The sequence below is a fragment of the Carcharhinus amblyrhynchos genome, chromosome 8 (assembly GCF_965287045.1).
Source record: "Carcharhinus amblyrhynchos chromosome 8, sCarAmb.v2.hapA, whole genome shotgun sequence".
NCBI classification, from domain to species: Eukaryota; Metazoa; Chordata; class Chondrichthyes; order Carcharhiniformes; family Carcharhinidae; genus Carcharhinus; species Carcharhinus amblyrhynchos.
Window position 1 is genome coordinate 2,989,929 of NC_137331.1, and position 25,595 is coordinate 3,015,523.

The 25,595-nt window shown below is 42.3% G+C and overlaps 1 protein-coding gene across 1 annotated transcript in view; it reads right to left on the reverse strand.

Moving 5' to 3' along the window:
- Nucleotides 1-25,595, reverse strand: part of csmd3b (CUB and Sushi multiple domains 3b) — a 1,478,622-nt gene that overhangs the window by 754,007 nt on the left and 699,020 nt on the right. The window contains exon 4 of the mRNA XM_080194817.1: nt 10,431-10,543. Within this exon, the coding sequence (XP_080050943.1) occupies nt 10,431-10,543 (113 nt within the window). The remainder of the gene's footprint in view (nt 1-10,430; nt 10,544-25,595) is intronic.

The window sequence follows — 25,595 nt, forward strand, 5'->3', positions numbered from 1 at the left end:
ACTAGACTGTGGTTTTGCAATGTCAAATGACGTTTTAATTAAATATTTTTAATAATACTATTTAAGATTAAAGCAAGATGATTGCACACCAAATCCTTCAGCTAGTTAATTTTACCAGAGTATTGTCAAATAAATGAATACTCATATTATGCTGCACATTAGCTGAAGTGGCCTGAGGGGGGATTTATCTGAATGCAGAATAGCCAGAAATAATTAGATTAGCAGAACAAACACAAATAATCTTTTCAAGGGCTTTAACTGAGTAATGTCGTGGTTGGTATAAATTTGGAATGGAAAATACAGGCTATCAGTGGCACGATGCACTTTCATTTTCAATGACTTTTGCAGACAGGCTTCATAAAAGCCAAGCAGGACAATAAGAAGAATATTGATGCTTTTGCACTTTAAAATGATGATGATTCACTTCTTCTAGAATTGTAAACCTGAGGAAATATTCAAATCTGGCTAGCAGGCAAGCCTCTAAATTATTCTTACTGGAGCATCATTTGTTTCAGTCTTATTACTGGTGGAAAAATGGATATTTCGAGAAACAAAGGGCAGGATAATGGGGTTTGCCTTCTTACCATCCAAAGAGTTGGCAAGGAAAACATCCCCACCAAAAACGCACGTCCCGCAGTCACCGAACGCTCCAATAAGTGTGAATTGACTGCAGGCAAGACTCCCGCCCCTCACTCAGGAGGAAGTTCCATCTCAGAGATCTGCCAGGCACTTACCCGCAGGGGTGGGGATTAGACAGAGCAGCTTGGATTGTCAGTGAAGAGGCTGGGGAGGGACAACCCAACCTGCTCGGTCCAATCCCCACCCTTGTTGTCTTGCATCTTATGCACAGGGCAGATGCTAATACTGAGACAGGCTGCTGATGGAGGGATTCCCCCACCTTCCTGCCTGAGACCCGAACACAGCTTTATTTTCAGGCTCCATGGTGCACACCCAGGCAAGGATGAAGATGTTGGTACATAGCTATGTCTAGTGGGCAGGGTTAGTCTGACATGGAGAACACTCATTGCCAGCAATACCTGTTTCAGCTCCTCTTAATCCACCGGGATGGCCTGGTTGTCCTTGGTCGGGCTGTATATTGACGATGTGGTGCTACTGTATCAACGTTCCACATTCTTGCCATTTATTGATGTACAAAGTGGCTCGATGTTGGCAAGGTAGAAGTGCCAACTACTGAGAAGCTGTGTCACTCCTTCATAGGAAGAAGTCTGACAACACCAGGTTTAAGTCCAACCGATTTATTTGCATCGGTTGGACTTAAACCTGGTGTTGTCAGACTTCTTACTGTGTTTACCCCAGTCCAACGCCGGCATCTCCACATCATCACTCCTGCATATACATGGATTCTTGTATGTTCCAAGTCAGCTACCCTGTGTATGGACATGGAAGTGCAACTTGCTGACTTCCAGGAGCCATCATTTCAGAAATGGATCCAATGTCATTTTACTGCCTCAACTTAATTGTAACATTAGGTTTATGACATGCCACATCTGGGAAGACAGTGGGCAGAACCTTGTGTCCTCCCCCGGACTGAGTTTTGTGGCATGGGGGAGACATTTCGTCAGGCAGGTGGTGGCGATGGTCTTCCCACTGCACAGCCGACTGAAGCCCTAAAATGGTCAATTAATTCCCACTTCAGAACCTCATCCTGTCACTGCTGCTATTAACTCAGGAGGCTCACCATGTGGGGGCATGACAGACAAATCTGTACGAGGCATAATTTTATAGCCACAAGAACTTACTATGGAGATAACCTTCCAACACTTTACACAATCGGGAACCACTGGCAATTTAATTCTGATTCGGGGTTTAAATCACTGATGTATTTCCTGATTTTCTTCCGCTGAAGGCAGGTCTTGTTGAAACATAGATTTCTGAAAGCAACAGGATAAATATCCTGCTCATCACTCTCCTCCAACTCACTGAGAGACACGGGTAAGCAGATCTTGTTCTGATCATTCATTCCTTCTATGCAGAAATGTGTGCTCATCACTTTGCAGCTCTTCCAGGCAGCTCAGGTACAGCAGCATCGTTTAGTATTAACGTATTCCAGCTCATTCTCATGGAGTGAAGGTAGATGCAAGAACAAATGTCTGAGATCCATCAAGGGGAGGAGGTACTGTGTTAAAATTGATTTGGGTTCCAGCATGACGACGAGAGAATTGGAGACAAAACTGGTGAGATAAGGCAATGCCCGGTTAGTCCGGGTGACCAGCTGCAAAAGGTTATTTGCAAAGACTTGGGAGCAGCCCATGCATTCATGCCATTGGTTGCAGACATATGATGCAAGGGGGTGAAGGAGGGGGATAAAGTGCAGATTAAAAGGGGGGGGGGGGGGATGTGCGCAAAATACAGAAAATTTTAAAAAAAATATACTGAACTCAGTGCTCTCCAGGAAATCATCCCTGGCATGTCCAGGTTGATAGCATAACACATCATTGGTGTCTTACTGACCAAACTGGGGGCTAAAAATTAATTTGGGCTTTATTTTATTGTGGGGTCATGATTTGTACCTTGCGTTCTTGGGTTTCCTGGAGTTCGGCAACAGATAAAATTGCTATTGCTATCTTACTTCCATGTTGTGGTGAGCATCTACTGCAGTATCGGTTGCCTTTGCATTCAGCTGGGAGCTGAACAGCATTTACAACCATCACACATGGTGCAGCCAGCATTCTGTACTTGAAGGCAAGTCTATCCATCTTTCAAACACCAGGAGGGCTCCAAGGTTACAAATGCAGAACTGGAGACCTTGGTGGTGGAGATGCGCAGGAGACACACCCTGGTTTTACAGAGACCAGGAATCCCTCAAGGAAAACCTTCAAAAGGTATTGAGAATAGGTGGCCACGGAGTCTGGATGGAGCATCTACCAGCAGTGCCACAAGTCTAATGATCCTGTGCAGACGGTGAAGGCTGGAGAACGCATATTCACATCATATCTCCTACTCACCACTCCCCAGCTTTTTGAGCTGCTCACATCCATCAGCAATTCCAGCACTGATTTTCCTGATGGAAAACATGACATTCCTCTTCACCCTTATGCAGTGGCCAGCCTCACACCCACCTCTTGCAGTCTATAAATACCTTCAGATATTTAGCTGCAGCAGGCATTGAGTGAAAGAATCTGGTGTATCCACTCTCCCTCTGTGCAGAAGAAGGTGACATGAACGGAAGGCAAGGCGAGCGGAACAGATGGCTCGCTTCAAGGAACCAGACGGAACAAATGGGGCTGGCCATTTTTGCAATGGCAATTGCAGAAGCAGTAACCAGCAACAGGGTTGGAACCATGAAAGATAATGATATTCTCAAACCGGATCCTTCCTCTGAAATTCCACCTTCCAGCCATATCATGCTTTCTTCTGACTTGCAAGTTACAGATATGGAAGCACGCATCTCTTGGTTTGTCTCACTTCTATGCACACAGCCCTATGCTTGTGCCTTTGTCCTTTTAGATTCCAAGGGGCGCAATCTAGCCAAGCAATGGAGAAAAAGTTCAAACATTATGTTGATACAGATGCACCTTCACTGGATATCCCCCATGCAGCCACCAGCTCAGATACTGACCATGCCTGTAATTTAGAGGGAATATCTTAGATGTGGAGTGTACAGTGGCGGAACGCTGTGACTTCATTTCATTCATTTGTGGGACACGGGTGTTGCTGGCTGGCCAACATTTGTTGTCCATCCCAAGTCAATCATATTGCTGTGGCTCTGGAGTCACATATAGGCCAGACCAGGTAAGGACGACAGATTTCCTTCCCTAAAGGACATTAATGAACCAGATGGGTTTTTCCAACAATCATTACCAGTAGGTTCTTAATTCCAGGTTTTTTTTTAACTCAAATTCCACTCTCTGCCATGGCAGTATTTGAACCCCAGGACATTCGATGAGTTTCTGGATAAATAGTCTAGTGATAACACCTCTTCGCCATTGCCTCCCTGACTGAGTGAGACTTCAATTCGCTGACTAACCATCAACAAATTGACCGAGATTTTCCGCCTCACTTCTCTCACCCACAGCATGTTTTCCGGCAGTAGACGTGGGTTGCTATTCGCCACCAGTGAGATCTTCTGGTCTTGCTGATGTCTATGGCATTTTCTGTGGTTAGTCTGTCCCTCCACTGGGTAGCCCGCCATAGGCAGTGGGAAAGGAGTGGTAGGGAGGGGGGAAAGTCGTTCTCTTTTGATGGGAAAAGATGTTCCCACTGGCAGGAAGGGCCACTAAATTACATCCATTGAGCTGTTTAATACAGACGAGCTTCCAAAAAAAAAGACAAGGTGTTGATCAAAATTATCAAAGGAAGTCTACGGGACATACGAATGCAGAATGAATTGTTGTGGGTCTTGGAAAGCCTGTGGTCAACTTGAACCAGCACGGAGAGGTCCAGCATCAACCTAGCACTTGGATTTCTACAGAACCTGAAACCCAATATTTCCTTTGCAATATAAGCAGAAACTATTCATTGTTTGAGTGTGCAGCTAAAGCAGGGCTGTAGATTACAGTATGCATGCAAGGTTTCACTGTGGTCCATCAATCTGTCTTCCAACAGATTGATAGGATTGCTGAGGTGCCACCTGATGGAGTGGATGTAACTTCACAAAACACAACTCTGTGGTCTCCTTCAATCACTGCCACTGCAGTGCTTAAGCTGTTGCCTGTTAGTCAGCTATCCCACTGCTACCTGCCAAGCCAAGATGGTGCAGTCTGCACTCAGGCTTTCTCGGCTCAAACTGCTTGACGGTATTCCCCACAAGCTTTTGCAGTCTCCTCTACTGAAAGTCAGCATCCTTCCACCAGATGCGCTCTAACTTCTGGGGTAACACTGTGTGAGAACATTAAGACAGGGAAGGGCAACCACAAGGGAGTGGCAAAGGGAATATGCAAGAGTGATTATAAAAACGATAGGCACTCGAGGTTATTATGCAAAGCTACTCTCAAATATCTTGCAATTTAAGATAATAATATATTGGTAGAGCTGCTTTTCTGAAATCTTACATACCAAATTTGTAAGGGATATCTGGGAAGAGATTATAAACAAATACACCCTGCAGTGGAGGAGGGAATATGGTTAGTTCAATTGATGACGTTTGCAAAATGATACCAACAGCACAGGCGTAATCCCTGTACTGGCATTTCTTGGGGCTTGCCATCTCACCTTGCTCCATCTTGGCATCATGGCATAAATTGTGAATAACATGTCATGGAGAACAAAGACGCTACACAAACAAAAAGAGAATATGCCCTGGTCTTCGATGTCTCCAAAACTTCAACACTCAAAAGAGTATGGATGACTTGCTTCCTTCAATTTGTTGATTGCAGTTAATGGTAGGTCTTGTGCTCAGGAAAAGTAATGTAGCAAATTAGCACACATGCTGCAACATACCAGTAAGTATTGGATGCATCAGCGTGACATATTTATGTTGGCATCACTCCGCCCAGTATCACCACAGTGAATATGATATTGGAGTTCTACTCTTAAACACCAACATTAATTGAAAAGCAAAATACACATCCTAGTTGACAGGCAATTGGATTTCTCTAAGGCAAGTTCCGAATGATTTGTCCATAAGCAAATTCATAAATATGTGGTGTAATGGAAAATAAAACTTGGTAATTATGAAAATGTGTCATAATGGGGTTGGCTGTATATGGAACTGATTATTAGCACATTTCTGAACTGACACATGAAAACACTTTAAGCAAAAGCAATATCAGAGCATTTTTTTTAGTTATTGTGAATAACTTATCTTAATTCAGATATTTGGGAACTAATGGAGTATAGAGCTTGTATGAATAAGAACATTTTACACTCTCCGAGTAAAAGATATTGCCTAATAGCGATATTTGGGCCTGTTTAATATGTTTTTATCATTTAATGGAAATCAGCTGTGAGTGATAATATGTTCAGTTTGTTTCTTTTTATGGGAAAAATCACCATTTGTGAGCAATGTTATGCAAACTTTAATAATGTTTGTTTAATCAGAACAATTCTAATCAAATAAACATTTATTTGCCATGCATGGGCTCAAAAATGAGGCTTATATTATACTCAGAAGAGGAATGCAGTTAATAAAGAGTGCATAGTAATAAGCAGGGTAATAGTATCCATGTTTTACTTCATACAGGTTTAATACAAATCAGATTATGAACTATAATACTGCATGTCATAAAATATCGACATAACCTCTCCAATAATTAACATTTAACAAGAGCACAAGAAGTAACAAGCATTATAATTCCTGCAACCATAGACCCAGAATAAGAAAACACAAAATGCTTGGCAGCGCAATAGATTTCTTGATACCAGCCAAGTCTGAAAATTGTAAGCACTGGCTTTAATTCCTTGCTATCAGTGATAGGAAAAATCTTGCCTTCACTTTCCATCAATAATACACTTCATTGAACAAGTAGGTTATATTTTAAATAAAATGGTAATACTGAAAGCCATTCAGTATCCTTCTGCTAGATGTCATTTTTTTTTAAATGACTAACAGAGAACAACTGGTGGCAAATGTAATGATGGCAGGTGTCACACCGACTTGACGTTAATAGTAGTTGTCATGTGCAAAGATGAATAAGGAACATTTTATAGAGGTACTGAGGAACAGGTCACAGTTATCTCGTGATCTGATTCATGTTCCAGCAACTCTTGGGTGTGACGACAGCCGTGCTTGTTTTCAACAGTCTCTCAACATAACAGGAACCAAAGTGATACCAGAGTGGTATTAAGCCATCACTGCATACTCAGCCTGTATGTGGCTCACAATAAGTGGCAATTTGTGAATACCTTTGAAAAGTTATACAATCAATAAACAACAAAAAAACCCCTACATTCTTCATACCTGAAACAAAACAGACTGCAATCAAACCTGAACAGTTGCGTGGTTATGCATTGGCCAGGTTTGCTAACCCACCAATTCCAGGTAGGTTGCAGGTTTCAAAGTTAGAGTCCAGCTCACAAATTTCTGCGTGGATCATCGGGAGATAGACATGGGTACAATGTTACTGCCACTGTGTTCCTGAAACCGTCAAAATTCTCAACATCCGGCAACTCCTTAGATTGTTTCTACCGCACCTGGGATGCCCACTTCACGGGATGGAAAACGTTGCCGTGACATCTTGACCGAGTGTCAGTAGGACCATGGAGTTCTGGTCAGGTATTGGAGAATTTAAACAAAATACCTTCTTAGGTGTATCCCCCATATGGTTCTCACTACACTGAATACCAAGCACTCGTGGTCAACAGTACTTTTCTAGGTGTAAGTGCAGGATCATGTTTTATGCTGCCTAATATAATATACCAGCTTGTTTATGGCAGCGGGGGTGGGTGGGGGTCCACCTTAAGGTGTTGAGCTTTTAATCTGCCAGTAAATGGCCTGCAACTGCCAGAAATGTGTTGTTACTGTGAGCTGCACTGCAGCGCAGTGTATGATACAGCAAGTAGTGCGTAGCTTTGATATTTTCTCCTATTTTCTTTGAACATTTGGTGATGAGTATTCCCACAGCAGATCAGGTATGTACAACAAGAAATGTTCAGCAATTCAACTTGTACCAGACAATGGAATAATTAAATGAACTGGACGGAGATGATAATGGCCAGGGGTTTATTTGGATTTATTTCATTTATGGAAGCATCCCCGAGGATCTGTATTCTTATTAGCTCCAGCATGTGGATGCAATACATGATCCTGGTTTATTTCTGACCTGAATTGAACTCAGGATCAAAAGATTAATTTCTCTGTACCTTGTCAAATATGCTTATAATATTCTATAGCTGGACAGGTATCTACATGGTAGACTACTATTAGTAATAAATGTTATCAAGGTCTCCTGAAGATATCCATCCTCACAGATTGTCCAACAAACCTTTTCCATTAAGTAAACCAGTGATGTTCAAATACTCATGATGAATAAGGCAGAGAGCAGAGTGTTTGAAGCATATCCTTCTAATTTTATCACTCATTTTCTGGGCATTGTTCTTTATTCAGAAAGTTCAACAGAGATGAAAAACTTCCTCTGAGGAGAACGTCTTTCACAAACCAATAAGACGTGGAATTTCATTACATTTACAGATGCCAAGAGATATTTGCCCTTTAGATCTTAGCTGATGTTTGCAAACATTGAACATTTGGAATGTAAATTCAAAATTATCCTCAACAATTTATATTACAAATGGTTTTATAGTTTTCTCAGTGAGTCACAAACTTTGAGTATTTCAACTGCACAAGATGCAACAGTAAAAATGTAGAAAAGCAAAAGATTCTAAATTGTTTACCCCGGATTTTCAACTGGCTTGATCAGGCCAAGGCAAAACTAAAATTTATCCCTAAGTATTTACATCTCATTGTACCACACCTCACGAGTATTTTTTTTTGCAAATCGCAATAAGAAGTATTTTGCCATTTTTTAAAAAAATGGCAAATATCTGTAATAATAACGAAAAAATCCATCTTGTTTGGATAGTAGTCTTTTTTCTGCCTCAAGTCAGAGATTCCCGTTAGGTTCCATCACCCTATTGGTAGTTGCTCATTCTATACAACATAAGGCTTCTCTTTATGGGAAGACATTCCATAAAGATTTTAGCAATGTACCAGATCAAGAAGGGATGCTTTTACGTACTTTGATAAGTTAACTGCATCTGCCTGTATTCCTCCAATAGGGTCTAAAGGATTAAGGTCTTCATGCACCAGTGGGATACAATATGTTGCTGACTTTATATTCTGTTCGGGTAAACTGTCCTAGCTTCAAACACTGAAGGAGAAACAGCAGGTGGACCATCAATGATTTTGTTCCATGCAGGAGTGGGGAGTGATTCTCACTGCAGAGGCCAATGGGAACCCACACCATAACTTCCAACTCTGGTTATTGGGCCAGGGATGGAAGATATGGTGTGGGTTCCCATCGGGAGGGCAGACGCAATGGAGCATGTCCCTCCATCACACCCGGCTGCCATATTGGCAAGGTACCTGAAATCACTGACCCACCATTGGAGAAAAGAAGGCGGATCTCCAGGAACGCTCTGAGGCTGGAAAACGGACCTCCTTGAAATCACCAAACCTGGAAGATCCACCTGATTGAAGCTCCCCCCCCCCACCCACTGCTATGGTCTCCCAGGGGCTCGTTTTGCTTCATTCAGAACTTTGAAGGCAGATCAGGCCTTCTTCTGTCAAATCTTGACTTTTGTATGTGATGCTGGTCTATATGTATTCTGAGCTGGTATGTTTTCCCACTGGCACACAAGAAAGTTGCGTGTTGGGAGGAGATTGCCCTCGGACCTTCATTTGCGTCTGGGTATCGGGATGGCAATGAGTTTACGCCACCTTGCAGTGGGTTTCCCATGGTGAGCACCATTAGGAGAGCCCACTGTAAGTTTATGCTAGAGTAAAAGCAATTTTTGGACGTCCTGTCGAATTCTACACCGCACCCTCAACACCCAGCGGCCTGGCATTGTTCCCTCTGGTAGAGACATCAGAGAATTCCACCAAATGTGTTTCTAATACAGCGTATTTTTGTGGTAATGGAAATCAATACCAAAATAATGCACTGTTCTTTAATTAAACACTGGTCCACTAGTGTAGGTTCCTTTTGCTTTCTTATCACAATATTTAATTAACTCTTTTTGGGAACATTCTTCACTCAAAAACTGTGCTGTGTTTCGATTGTTCTGGAGGAAATTTAAATGATCAAAAAAAAAGTGCACTTCTGAACAACCCAGAAATGTAATGGGTGGAGGATTGACATTGGTCTCAATTCTCCCTGATATAAACTAGAAACAAGCTCTGTGAGAAGGTGGGAAATCGTCCACAAAGTACAATTTGTTCTCAATTCCATTGGACTGGTTATGATTGATCAATTTACGGCTTGGCCTATGCATCGAATTTGACAAACTGTCGATCATCAATTTTTAGCAGCAATTAATAAATTGACGGATATACTGAGTTACTGCTTTGAAAGAGGACTGCTGAGTTCTGACAGTAATATTTTTACCCATTCATTTAACGTTTACAGGAGCTCACTGGAAACCAATGGCTCATTATGTGGTTTCAACAGGGGTCGGGGAATAGATACTACTGCTGCATCACTGAGAGGTTCATCAGAGAAGAGGGAGAGATATGTAAAATCCAGCTTTGGGCAGGAAAAGAGACACAGTTAGGCAAAATGTTGCTTAGTACAGAAGATGGTCCATGATCTATACTTACAGACTTTGCTGGTGTAAAATTGTCTTTGCACTTTGAAGGCTTTCAAACTCTAATTAATATTTCAAGAGGCTTTGGATGTAGACAGACCCAATTTATGCATTAATATTAATTTTTGCTTTAAACATTATTTAAACATTATTCCCCGAGTTATCCAAGGCTTTTTATTTGTGTCTGCACAAAATCATCTTCTGAAAATTCGTGTGTGCAAAATTACCTTGGTACTGAGCACTGAATCCTCTGTGCCTGTGGTTGTTGTCTGATACAAAATGCAGCCTAAGCCAGTTCTTGCTGCTGATAATCGGTGGAGGCAGATTCATCCCCGAAAACCTGCAACAGAAAATAAAACAGGAATATCTGTTATTATCATCTCAGTTAACTTGGTCGCTTTGTCCATCATCCAAATGCACCAGCATCACACTCAGAGGAGAGGAGAAGTGTTAGTCTTTAAACATCATAAATTGTACAAAGTGAAATACATTATTACAAGACGAGGGAACTTCTGGCCCTCGACAGCTTTTGTGTGTGCGGAATCTTATGCTCGTTAAAAATAACGAGTGGCGTGAACGCCGGGGGTGAGGGGGCAGCTTCTGGCAATCTCGATGACATTAATCTGTCGGGAGGTGCCATTCTAACTGGCCACCTCTGCGTCTCCCATGCAATTAAAGACAGTGGGCAGATGGAAGCCTAATCAGAACGCCTGAAGTGTCAAAAGTTGGCAGCCCCACTGCCAGAGGGGGGCACCATCACTGTAGGATGGACATCACAAGCACACCTTCACCATGAGACATCCCCGATTTCTTTTCCAGAAATTTAAATGTTGCCACAGGTGCCAGGCTACCAATTTAGAGGGATGCCATTCCACAGGATAGCATGCATCGTCTGCTGTAGCCTGTTAATCCCTGTGCCTCCAGTGGAGAGGCGGAAGCTGAAATAGACCTCGTTGGTCTCCAGATTAGCCAGGTTTTGAGCTTCACCAGGGCTGGGGATGAGGACAGGAATTCACAACTGGAAATATCCCAGTGACAATCTCAATGTGCTCACAATTTGGTTCTGAAATGTTCAATTTGGCGATCCAACACTGCTGGGTCAGTAGGTTTAACCGTTAATGGTGTGCCTGTGGTAAAATTTCAAAAAGATAGGAATACTTGGGATCGCTGACTCATGTCTTCACATCTAAATTTTCTCTCCCTCCTGCTTTAAAGTTCACCTCTGTGGGACGAGCGAGATCCCCTCAACACATTTGCTTTTTGACATATTACAATAGACCAGGTAGATAGGTAATTAGTCATAATCTACAAGTGTCATTGGCAGTTGACTACATATCACGAGGAGCTCCACTCCACATAACAAAGATGCAAAGCAAGGGTAGAAGCCGCCAGGAACTATCACAGCCAGTAGGCAGATTGAACACACGAGTTGGTGTCATTCTGCACCTCAGTAAACCACACTGAAAGCATTTGAATTATCATTGTGATCATTAAGGCCAGCACACCATTATACTTGAAAACAATGTGTTCTAAACAGTAAATAAATAGTTGCCCTGGCTTGCTCTGTTTTCTTAGTTTCTGTTACAACTTTTTTACTTTGCATCAAAAATTCATGTAACAGATGCTACATCAAAGGAAAAGGCTACTCGGGTAATTAGGTCAACATCAAACTTCAGTTTAAAATGGGCTATCTAGTTTTATTAATGGCTTAGATCAAATCTACTCTATTGTCTTTATCCTATTAGATGACATTATTCCTCTATGTCATATATTTCAATACGATCTCTTGTTCTTCTCAATTCTAGGGAAAAAACCTGGTTTACTCAATCACTTTTATTGAACCATCACTTCATCCACAAATTCTGATGAATCTTTGTTGCACTCTCCCTCAAAAGGCAATTATATTGTCTTCAGGGTAAGGAGACCAAAACTGTCCCCAGCACTCCTGGTGTGGCCTTACCGAGGCCCCATATAACTGAACAATACATTTACACTCCAATTCCTTTGTATTGAAGGCTAACAGACCATTTACTTTCTCAATTTCTTGCCATATCTGCATGTTGTATCGTAAAAATAGACTTTACCATGATCATAAATTCAGAAGCAAAATTCACTCATTTGATAACAGATCTGTCCAAGGCAAAGAGTACCAAGCCTGATTTGCATATTAAAGATGCATTCAAACTGAACTTTTTTCTTATTTCTACTACAACCATTAAATAATTTTATGAAAAGAAAAACAGCTCAGTATATTTTCTTCCCTCAGCATATTTGTTAAATTTATGCATCACAACAATGTGGCCAAATTCAATCACAACGAAAATAGAAATTATTTCATCTTATCATTTTAACGGTTTGTATGGCACTTGTATGCTTTTTGTTTTCCCTTTTCAAGAAGGGGAACATTTTGAATTCATTACTCAGAGATCAGGAGGTCAAGGATTTTTTTCTCTCTCTCAGAGAGTTGTTATTAGCATGTGGAATTTCCTTGCAGGGAACGCTGGGTCATTCAATGTATTCAAGACAGAGTTAAATAGATTGTTCATAGACAAGGGACAATGGGAGGACAGACAGCAAGGTAAGGATGAGACAAGATCTTATTGAATGGCGGAGTAGGCTCGAGGGACGGAAGGATCTATTCCTGTTCCTAAGTCTTGTGTTCCTATGATGCAGGGTACAAAACAATTTTGAACTGGCGTACAAACACTGCTTCCTCAATCAACACTCTTTACTTAAATGTAAATTTCACCTGGTCATGTTCTAAAGAATAGCACGATCAAAAGATCTGTCTTGTTAGATTATCATCTATCATATTCTCAACTAAATAACATTTATTTCTCAATAACTGTTTCAGAAACTCCCAATGAACAATAAATGTGCATTGCCGTTCAGTTTGAATAATTGACAAATCCACACTAACTGGTAAAGAATATTTGTACGGCAGTGAATAATAATGAGTGCACTGATTTTTGTATTGTGGCAAATAAGCAAGGTAAATGAAATCCTACTGCTATTCACTATCCACTGATCCCTTGTTAGAAACTATGGGGTAAATTCATCCACTGAATGTCTGACAAGTAGAGCTGGCCACACAGTATTTCTGAGGGGAAGGCCAAGTCTGCTTTGAGGGTCAATTAGGTCTCATTCGTTGCAGGCTGGGAGGTGGAAATCAAACACCCTGGGGCTGCCTGTTGGCTCCAGGCTCCTACAAATTCAATAGACTCAACATTGCTTCAAGGTGGGATTCAAATAAGTGACGGAAAGGAGAAAGTACATACTAGACAACCATCTGTAAAAAAGACTCTGGTCACTAATTACGTTCAAGCAAAGGGAGGGCGAAAATTCTTGTGCTGATGTGTACTAATATAACGCCACACAGATTATCATTTCATATAGACCACAAAACAAGTCGTATTGGCCCAACTGATCATCACTGCACTAAAAATTGACCCCATAATTTTTCAGGGCCACAACTCCTGATGTAAGTAATTCCGTAGTTTGAGATGCATCAATTTTTTTTCAGGGTCTGAGACATGTGATTTTCGATCCAGCATGTGATCCATGACATTGGAGGGGCCAGAGGACAGAACTTTCCCATACTGGGAATTTGTTGATCCAATTTCCCTTCCCCTCACATACACAATCCCATGACGCTATTTTTATGAAGAACAGGGAAGTAACCATTGATCCCCTTGGCAATATTTATTCTTCAGTCAGCATCTCAAAAACAAATTTTGTTGTCATTGTCATATTTTTTTTTACAGAATCTTGTTCGACACAAACAGGGCAGCTATGTTTCCTACATCAATGGTAACTGCACTTGAAAAGTCCTTTATTGGGTGAAAAAAAAATCTTAGGAATGTCCCAAAGTCATGAATATTGCTTTTTAAATAAAGAAATGTATTTATGTGTTGATTTTTTGCACTCAGCGATTTGATGATACTGATCAATTAACAACATATATTTGCATTTACGTAGAACCCTAAATGCAATGAAACTTTGTAAGAAGGTTCGCAGAACTGTGTGTCAAACAAAACAAAAACTGACACCAGCACTGGTGACTCAAAGCTTAATCAAAAAGCCAGAGGTTCGGAGGGTGGGAGAGGGCCAGAAAAGCAGCAGAGTGATTTACGGATAAATTCCAGAGTTTTGGGCCTAGGTCGTTAAGAATGGCCACTGATCAGGGAACACAAGTAAAATTAAAGATGAACAAGTGGCTAGAATTGAAGGAGCAGAGAGATATCAGAGGGAAACTCAACAAGATTACAGAGATTCAGAAGGATGAGACCATGGCCAGATTTGAAAACAAGGATGAGAATTTAAAATTCAGGAATGCTGGACCAGAATCCAGCATAGATTAGGAAGCATGGAAGCGACGGTTGAATGGGCCTTGGTCTCAGTTTGGGTGCGGACATCAGCATTCTGGATGACCTCAACTTTATAGTGCCAAGTCACAGGGGTGTGGGGTGAAGGGAGGACACTAGAGTAGGGAGGCAACATATTGGACAGTTTTAATTTTATAATTCTCCCTTTTTACCTGGATCACTCAATGCCAGTTTTCTTTCCCTATCTTTATTTTACTTCCTGTTCCCAATTTAATATTGAAGTCACTATTCCAATTGATATTTCCTACTTCTGACTGTTTACACCTCAATCCTTCAATCTGATTGGTTTGAAAGACTGTACTAAGTGCTGACCCATATATTTTTATTATATATAAATATTCCCATTACTAATATCATAAATCGTAAAACTGAACAAAGATCCTTAAAATGGCTCAACCTCCTCCTGTTTGTCACCCTGGAACAAAATGAACCATGCTACATTTTCAGCGAGACCCACACCTCGTTATTACTGAGAAACCACTTAATGACCACCTGTGGACTGCACAATCCAAATTCAAGAAGAGCGATGCAAAGGCCATGTACCTTTAATAACCCAGGCTGGTTAGGAGGAGACTGATGGTCTGCTTAGACAAAAAGGCCCCACAATCTTTCAATTTGTAATGGCTGGGACATGTAACGACCTTCAAAACACATTCCAAATGATGGATACACATTCTTCATTGAAGACTAGATGGAGAGGCAATGGTCATGGTCCACAAGTCTCTGGCTTATTGAATAAGTCAATACTGCCTTGTTGAGCAGAATAGCCGAGTTTGCTCTTCATCTGATCGGTAGTCTCACAGACAAAGAACCCTGCCCTGTGAAACACCTGGCCCTAGCTACACTACGTCTGCTGGAAATTCTGCATCATCACCAACAAAACTGATTCATACCTGTACATCGATCTCATGTTGTGAAATCAGCACCATCAGAAAAGTGAATTATACAGTATTAGTCTTCAACCTTCCCAATACCTCATTGGGCTTTCATTCCAGTTTCTGGAACCCACATGAAACATTACGTATTTTCTTTGTCTGTGGTCTCTGTACTATAAAACCTTCTTCTCTCTTTTTACTGTATAAATGCGAGTGGGTGATGTTGCAACCCTCCTTTCCATACTCTGAGTATGTACAAATAAACTAACCCTTCGAGCTCACCCTATTTTACATCTGCTATGGGATTATTAATAGAAATGTGGATCACACCAAAACCAAGAATTTAGGAAATGTGCAATTGCTTATAAAGAAAAAAGACAAAACACCGTTTTGTTTATGGGTGGTGAGAGGAAAGGTCACTGCTGTTTAAATTAACACCATTCTTGTCTATAACAAGATATACTGAGTGCTTACCCTATTACAGTAATCCCTAATTTCTGGAAGAGGGCTCTGTGCTATTTCTCTCTCCCAATTCCATCAAACTTCAATGCAAATTTATATGAAAATTACATTTTAAAGTCACGTCTAATGAACAGAGGGTGGCATTTGTTCACCAGCTACAGCAAATTCTTGCTTTTTATTCCAGGATCCAAGAGTCTCACTCTGTTATGAAAAAATGATTATGTTAAATGATGTTTCACATGAGCTATTTCTTCAGAACAGTGGATAGAACTTTAATAGCAGCTGTTGTAATTTGCCACCCATAATTTTGTAAATTGCCAATGCGGTTATACTGAAGTTAAACCACAATGACTATTTTGTGCAGGCAATATGCACATTTGCACCACTGCTCCAGACATCAATGCATGCCTGTAGAGAAACTGACAACATTTTCTTCATATTCAGTGGCAAGTTTCAAAGGTAAATCTGCTATATATTTAAGTGCTTGCAGATTACTTGAAAAGCTGATCACATGGTTTGTTGGGAATGCCATTAGGGTGTTGCAGAGGCTGCTGTTTTACTTTCAGTTGTCTTCTGTACAGGCCAGAGATCCAGGAATAAACCTGTTGTAATTAGTTTGAATCTAAGTGTGCAAACTACATCTTTTTGTTAAAAACCACAATAAAACCCACAACCCCTAACATAGTTTGAATATTACAGAGTCAAATAAGGATAACATTTGGAATGATATGAACCTTCTTTATTCATCATGTTTCTTTACACTTCTGCACTGTGAATGGCAAGTCAACTGATTTTTTTTGACAGCAAATGAAAGCAGTAAAAGTCTAATTGGTTTGCCCATCACAAATGATGATAGCCTGGATCTATCATTCTTGATTGTCCACTGGGTGACCTTTGGCATAAACCTGAGTCAGTATTCTATTCTCCCAGATTCACATCCCATTTTCTGATGTCATAACATTTACTCAGGGCAAGGGCAGACCCCTATTTTAATAGCTTTGTGAAAATACACTGGTACTTATTCCGATCATTCCTATTTCATTTTTTTCTCAATGTCCACGTCAAACATGTTTCTAAGAGTACATCAATTTGTTCAATGAGCAAATAACTTATTTCTATTTCTTTTATTGTCAGAAGCACTTTTACCAGCTGCTTCTGTGCTATTTGTTTTGAAAATCTTCAATGCCTTTGTGACCTAATATCAGCGAGGATATAATGGGGGGCAACACTCAGCTTCACCATCTGGCGCAGTAGATTGGTCTCCTGCGGTGTACCTTGTACAATTAACATCCCATTATTTCCATCCGGATAAAACAGACACTGCCAGATTAATGCTCAGCTGCAAAGTCAAAATGATCCTCACTTATTACCCTTGATAATTCTTTTATGGAAGATAAAAGGCGGGAACACTGAAGAGCTAACCTGACCTGGGCACCTGACATCTGGCCACGGGTAACTCCCCCACACCAGAACATACAGGAAGAGGTGTGAAAACCTCAAGTTCCGAAAACCCAATGTTCTCAGACAGAGAAACTGTCACTGACTGATGAAGTGTGCGAACAACTTAACTTTGTTACGACTATTGAGAAGGGCACAGATACCAAGAATTTCTATGCTGTTGTCAGTGGCGTCAGAAGCTGGACACAAATCCTTTAAACAATCTGTTGATGTGTCAGGTGCACACTGAAGAAATTAGAGCTCTTAACACATGGGATGACAAAAATGCACTTTTACTGAATCATAGGATTCCCAAAGACATTGCCGTACTGACCGTTAGATTACCGACATCAACAGGCAAATGTTCCACTTTCCTAATGTCCAATTTACTTGTGATGACTCTGTGCCTCCAAGTGAATGCTTGCTTCCCTGGCAGTTCCAACAATACATTCATTTGAAGGCAGTCGGGAGCATCAGCATTCTCCCACCCGATAAGCAGATTCTCAAGGTATTCTTGGAAGATGACTGCTGTTCTACACAGTCAGGCCTGATGACCTATTCAGTGCCTTAGGATATGAACTTGGCAGAGTTCCAGTGAGGTCCATGCAAGTAATTAGAGTTATACCTTTGGCACGCTGACAGCATAATTCAGGTGCCAAGATTGATCTAGGGAAACTTTCACTACGTTTTAGCTCTTATACATCATGATTGTGTGTTCGCCACTACACAATATGGGCTGATGATGATACAATGTTCAGAACCATTTCAGATACCAAAGCAGTCTGTGTCCAAAGACCTGGAAAAGATTCAGGTTTGGCCTGACAAGTGATGAGTAACATTTGTGCTCAGCAAGTACCAGTCAGTGACCATCTCCAACCTGAGAGAATCGAACCATTGCTCTTGAAATTCAATGACATTCCAACGCTGAATTTCCCACCAGCAACATCTTGGGGTTATCACTGACCAGCAACTCAACTGGACTCACCATCCAAGTACTGTGGCCCCAAGAGCAGGTCAGAAGCTTGGAATCCTGTGGCAATAATTCATCTCCTGACTCCCCAAATCCTATCAATCATCTGCAAGACACAAGTCACGAGTATGATGGAATATTTTCCCCTTGACCAGGATGAGTGCAGCTTTAGCAGCACACAAGAAGCTTGACACCTTCTAGGACAAAGCAACCCGCTTGATTGGCGCTCCATTCACAAACATTCACACACCCCACTGACACACAGGAACACAGCATGTTCCATCTACAAGATAACCCGCAGGATACCACAAAGGCTCCTCAGACAGTACCTACCAAAACCGCAACCATTAACATTTCAAAGGACAAGGGAAGCAGACACATGGAACTCCACAACGTTTTGCTCTAAATCACTCACTATCCTCACTTGGATACTATTTCTCCATTCTTTTACTATCGCTGGGTCAAATCCTGGAACACCCTCCCTAACAGAGCTGCGGATGTACCTGTACAACATGGACTGCAGCAGTTCAAAAAGGCCACCACCTTCTCAAGGGCAATGAAGGTTGGGCAATACATGCTGACCGAGCCAATGATGGTCATGAGTAAGTACAACATGTATGCTAAAAAAAGGTTTGTTCATGGAGGTCCCAGAGGAGAATGGCACACAAGGACAAAAGTAGAATCAGCCTGAGGAGCACATCCATTCCTGGGGAAGAGACAGTCAAACTCCAACCATACAAGAGGTTTTCTCTTGATTTTCACAACTTTTCTCTCCAAATTTAGGTGTTTTTACATGCATCCTGTTCTCTGTAATCAAATCTCACTAATCTTCCAATCATGTTTGCCAATAAAAGCATTCTCAATTCCTGTCCAAAAACAGTTTGGGCAAAATTTCACCTCATTTAATACCCACTCACGTGATACAGATTTCAAATTGGGTCCAGAGACAGAAAATGCTGGAGTGCCTGTCAGTATGTGGAGAGAGAATAGGGCCAACGTTGAGAGTCTGGGTGATGCTTCGGCAGGGCTGATGTTGTTCGTTTCCGATTCCAGCATCCTCAATAATTCACTTTTATTGTAAAATTGAGTCCAATGTCTTTACAGTTTTACTGACTTCATTATATTTTTTGTCATTTTTGGGCAGAACTTCCTATTGTTTGCATGGAGTGCTGGCTCTGGCATGCTGCTTGGCCAACTTCTCTTGCCACATTTTGTAGCACTCTCTGTGTGGAAGAATTCTCCAAGTGGGTCTCGTCATCATGCTAGTCAGACAAGGCCTAATAGCTGGCAACACCAGCTCTCCACAGATCAGTGCACCCTGTGATAAAGAAACCCCCACCCCCAAGTGTAAGGAGATTAACACCGCCCCCCCCCCACCGACCCAAATGGTGCTCCACTAAGGGGTCTTCTGGTACCACCCAGCACTGTGCCAGATGCAATGCTGCCAGGGGCAGTACCAGGGTACTGGAGAGGCATATCCCTCTCCCCCAGGGGACGATACTGAACAATGCAATCACAGTGGGTTACATTTACCGGGTTCATGCTTTGCAATCGCAAAGTGTAATCCTCACCGTCGTTGTGTTATGGTGACGATGCAGGAGTTCAAAAAGTTGGGTGGGGGGACAGGAGCGGGCAGGGTGGGTTGCTGTGGAAGACCTTTAATTATATTGTAATTTATTAAAATGAGGTTCCTGACCTTCCTGCGCAGAAACATCATTGTGTCTCCGGCGGTGGGCAGGAGTAATCGGGAAATGAGACCTCCCCAGGGGACATTCTCATTCTCAGGGTCTCATGAGATTTTGCGCCCATGTCACCAATCACGCCTGAGGGTGCAAAATAGCAGCAATTGTATCTTCCTTTTCCTTGATCATTATCCGATGCCATGCTGTCTGTGAGATATTAGCTCTTCAATCTGCTCCTTGGTGTTGGCAGATATTCACGGGGATGATTGTTTCCTGCATGGCAATACAAGTTTCTGAGGACGGAGAAGGACTTTGTGTCACAGTAGCAAAGTGGGCCTGCTGCAGATATATCTCACGCACTGCTGATCTGGCCCTACTCCTCTTTCTGCTACAGATACAGGCAATAGAAGGGAATTTCAGGAAGGAACGTCCATTCTGCTGCCTAGAAAGGCAGCATCATCAAAGTGTACATACCAGGGTTTTGCCTGTTATAATTGTGTTGCTCATTGCCTAAGCAAAGCCTCAGTGCAAGTCCAGTGGTATTAAACTTACCTCCAACTTCCTGCGAAATTGTTAGTACAAACTGTCGCCTGCAGCACATGTGCTTGAAACAAACCTTCAAATATCTGTATCAATCTTTCTAAAGTTCAGGCATTGAGAGCCGATCAACTTCTCTTTGAGTTAACGCTTTCCTCCTCCTCAATTGCCACCAAGGGCACTTTTGCTGTGGGGCACCCAACACACTTTCCTCTGTCTCAGTTTTTTCTAACATCCTTTCGATGGATACTTGCTGATACTTGGTTGCTTTAAACTGAGCGACTATGAACATTGTGCTGATAAATTCTTCCTTTTGCTGAATGAAGCATCTCCAGAGGAACAAAAGAGGGAGGAGGGGGGGAGAAATTGAAATAGTTTCCAAAGGAGGGCGTTCATGTCACTTTCAGTTGGCAGAATGACTTGACAGTTTAATGACATGCTGTGCTGACAGTTAACGTAGCAGATAATAGAGAGCCTCCACTCTCCCCACCTGACACTCAGCCCTCCCTCCACAAGATCTTCTAGACTTTCTCTTCACAGAGTTTGACACTGTCACACCTTTTCCGCGAAAAAGGATTAAAAAGTGAGAACTATCTTTTGATCCAATGACTGGAATCTCACTCAATTCCTATTCATGCTTCTTAACGAAAGCAGTTTCAAATCCTGTCCAAAGATATTGTGGGCAAGATTTCAACTCATTAACACCCTTTCAAATTAGACAAAGTTAAAATTGGGCTCAATGTCTTCACACTTTTATTTGCACCGTAATGTTATTGTCAACCCTTCATAAGTTTGATAGAACATGGAACATTACAGCGCAGAACAGGCCCTTCGGCCCACGATGTTGCGCCGACCAATTTAAAAGCAATGACCCTCTAACCTAAACCAATCCCTTTCCATCCATAAACCTATCCACGGATCTCTTAAACGCCCCCAAACTAGGCGCATTTACAACCGCAGCAGGCAGGGCATTCCAATCCCTCACCACCCTCTGGGTAAAGAACCTACCCCTGACATCCGCCCTATAGCTACCCCCCCTTAATTTAAAGCTATGCCCCCTCGTGCTAGCTTTCTCCATCCGAGGAAAAAGGCTATCACTGTCCACCCTATCTAAACCTCTAATCATCTTGTATGTTTCAATAAGGTCCCCTCTTAGCCGCCTTCTTTCTAATGAAAACAACCTCAAATCCCTCAGTCTCTCCTCATAGGACCTCCCCTCCATCCCAGGCAACATCCTGGTAAACCTCCTCTGCACCTTCTCCAATGCCTCCACATCCTTCCTATAATGTGGGGACCAGAACTGCACACAATACTCCAAGTGCGGCCGCACCAGAGTTTTGTACAGTTGCAACATGATGCTGCGGCTCCTAAATTCAATCCCCCTACCAATAAACGTCAAGACACCGTATGCCTTCCTAACAACCTTATCTACTTGATTCCCAACTTTCAGGGATCTATGTACACATACACCTAGATCCCTCTGTTCATCAACACTATTCAGAGTCCTACCGTTAGCCCTATGCTCTACACATCTGTTATTCAATAAACATTTATGCTCCATGTGATAAGGCTTTTTGCAGGTTGAATGCATGCTGCATATATGAAGGAGCACCTCCAGGGGAGCTTTGATGATGTAAAGGACGTCGGGTTACCTCATGGACACCGATACAAAGTAATTTGAATGCATCTATGAGACAGAAGCCATAGCTAGTGTCAAAATGCAGAGTTTATTGCATTGTTGGAACAGACAGCTGACTCCTCCTTAGAGTCACAGATGTTTAAAGCACGGAAACAAGCGTTTCAACCAACTGGTCTTTGCCATCCTTTTTTTTAACCACGATGCTAATCCCAATTGCCTGCATTTGGCCCGTATCCCTCTTTACCCATCTTACCCATGTAACTTGTAAACACTTTTTAAAAGATAAAATTCTTCCTCACTATGGTATTGTGGCCCCTTTCAAGGGGAATTCCTGAGGGTCATGTGATTGGGTCAGACGCGATGGAATCGCGAGATGGGAAGCTGAGCCTATCAAATGAATGGTTGTCTATCCCGGGTCAGGGAGGAGGAGAGTTGTACAGTCACAGAGTTGATTTAATCTCACTCTTTTATTGTAAATACTTATTTATCGTTGGCAATAAAGCCTCATTACTTTGAGCCACGGCAAGTCACCCTCAATTAATGACACTGGTGACATGGTGCGGTGCATAGCTCGAGGGGAAGGAGACTGAGCATTGAAAGTACGAAGAAGAAAGGTATAGCTGCATTAAAGGACGGCACTGTGGCACAATGGCGAGCACTGCTGCCTCATGGCACCAGGGACCTAGGATTAATTCTAGCCTTGGGTAACTGTCTCTATGGAGTTTGCACATTCTCCCCATTTCAACGTGGGGTTTCCTTTGGGTGCTGCTGTTTCCACCACAGTCCAAAGATGTGTGGGTTAGGTTGATTGGTCATGCCAACAGTGCCCCTTAGTACCAGGGGGTTATCAGGGTAAATACATGGGTTTACAGGGATAGATAAGGTTGTTGTTGGTGCAGGTTCCATCGGCCTAATAGCCTCCTTCTGTACTGCAGGGATTCTATGATTTCTATGAAATGTCTTCGATTGGGAAGATTAAACAATTTGTCCCTGAAGTTGTAAACTGGAGACAGTGTACAATAAAGCTGTGTTACTTTTTCATAGCAAATGAAATAACAGATGAAGAGAAGCAAAAGGTTATTCTGCTCACAGTCTGGCCCATGGACTTAGAGCTTAGTAAGAAGTTTAACATGAGCTGAAGCTGTGCACACACCTGACGAAGGGGCAAACCCCGAGAGCTAGTGGTGTTTAATATCAAATAAACCGATTGGACTTTAACCTGGTGCTGTGAGATTTCTGACAGAATTTTCTGGCCATTTATGCCCTGCGACTGCAGCGAGGGTGGAGAATTTGGCAGAGAGTCAAATCTCCATTAACCGCAGTGGGACCAGAAAATCCCATCAGCGAGAATAGCTGGAAAAGTCCACAGATGAGTTAAAAATCATTCCAACCCCCGAACTTCAATCATGATGTTTAGATACAGATTTCATTGAGCAGTGCGGGAGTCAGAGGAGAAAGTTCCAGGTTTTGTGGCCAGTTTGAGAGGATTAGCAGAGCATAGTGAATCTTCCCCATTTTTTTGGAGAAATGCTCAGAGACAGTTCAGGTCTATGGTACTATCAGCCTCATCATATAGAAGTTGTGACTGGCTAAGGCAAAAATCTCTTGTGAAAATGCAGGAGGAGGAGGAAGAGGAGGAGGAAGAGGAGGAGGAGGAAGAGGAGGAGGAAGAGGAGGAGGAAGAGGAAGAGGAGGAGGAAGAGGAGGAGGAAGAGGAGGAGGAGGAATGGTGGGGGGTGATAGCGTGGCCCATGGCCCCTTTTTAGGGGGCACTTTTTGAGAGCCACTTGATCAGGTTGCACCCTATGGAGTGTCAAGACAGGAAGCTCAGCCAATTGAGTGCAAGGCTGTATATCTGGGGTCGGGGAGGATTCCCAGTTGGAACCAGGGAGATGAGTGTTGCATTATTGCATATGTAATTCCATCTGATCCTTTTACTGTGAACACCTATTTATCATCGGCATTAAATTCTTTGTTAATTTGAACAACATTGAGCCACTCTCAATTTATTGCACTTAATTAATTTGATAAGATCATTAAACATTTGACAGTATTGATTAGCTATTTGTGGATTGACTGAATTGGCAGAGATTGCCTGGCCACCTCCTTCTTAGTCATGATGTGGAGATGCCAGCGTTGGACTGGGGTAAGCACAGTAAGAAGTCTCACTGTTGTGAGACAATAATGAGATGCATAGCTTTCTCAACTCTTGGGCAAGTTTTCAGTTTTTAGCAGATAATTCATAGCAATTTTATTTGAAATTTAGGTTTGTTGATCCAAAAATCAAGATTCATAAAGTCCAACAGAAATCTATAAGCATAAACAGGAGGGTGGTATAGCGGTTAGCAGTGCTGCCTCACAGTGCCAAGGTTCAATTCTGACCTTGGCTCACTGTCCGTGTGGAATTTGCACTTCCTTGCCATGTTTGTGTGGGAGCTCTGGGTGCCTTGGTTTCCTCCCACAATCCAAAGCTGTGCAGATTAGCAATATAAGCCAAGCTAAATTGTCCCTTAGTGTCCCAGGATGTGCAGGTTACATAAATTAGCCATGAGGATAGGGCAAGCGGGGTATGATGTTCTGTCCGAGAATTGGAGAGATGGACTGAAAGGCCTCGTTTTGCACTGTAGGGATTCTCTGGTAGCGATAACAAAGAAGTCCAAAGATGTGCAGGTTCGGTTGCTAGGCCATGCTAAACTGACCCGAGTGTCAAGGAGATTAGCAGAGTAAATAAGTGGGGTTACATAGAACACTACAGCACAAACAGGCCCTTCGGCCCACGAGCTGCGCCGATCACATCAACACCTACCAATCTATAGACCTATCTAGAACCCCCAATCCCATTAAACCCCATATACTCATCCAGAAGTCTTTTAAAAGACCCCAGCGAGTTCGCCTCCACCACCACTGACGGCAGCCGATTCCATTCACTCACCACCCTCTGAGTGAAAAACTTACTCCTAACATCACTTCTGTACTTTCCTCCCCGCACCTTAAATCTGTGTCCTCTCGTAGCGACCATTTCAATCCGGGGAAATAGCCTCTGAGAATCCACCCTATCTATTCCTCTCAACATTTTATAAACTTCTATCAGGTCGCCTCTCAACCTTCGTCTCTCCAGGGAAAAGAAACCCAGCTCCCTCAACCGAACTTCATAAGGCATGCCTCCCAGTCCAGGCAACATCCTTGTAAATCTCCTCTTTACCCTTTCAATAGCTTCTACGTCCTTCCTATAGTGAGGCGACCAGAACTGCGCACAGTACTCCAAATGAGGCCTGACAAGGGTCTTATAAAGTTGCAGCATTACCTCCCGATTTCTAAACTCAATCCCTCGATTAATGAAGGCCAGTACACCATACGCCTTCTTGACCACATCCTCCACCTGCGAGGCCGATTTAAGAGTCCTGT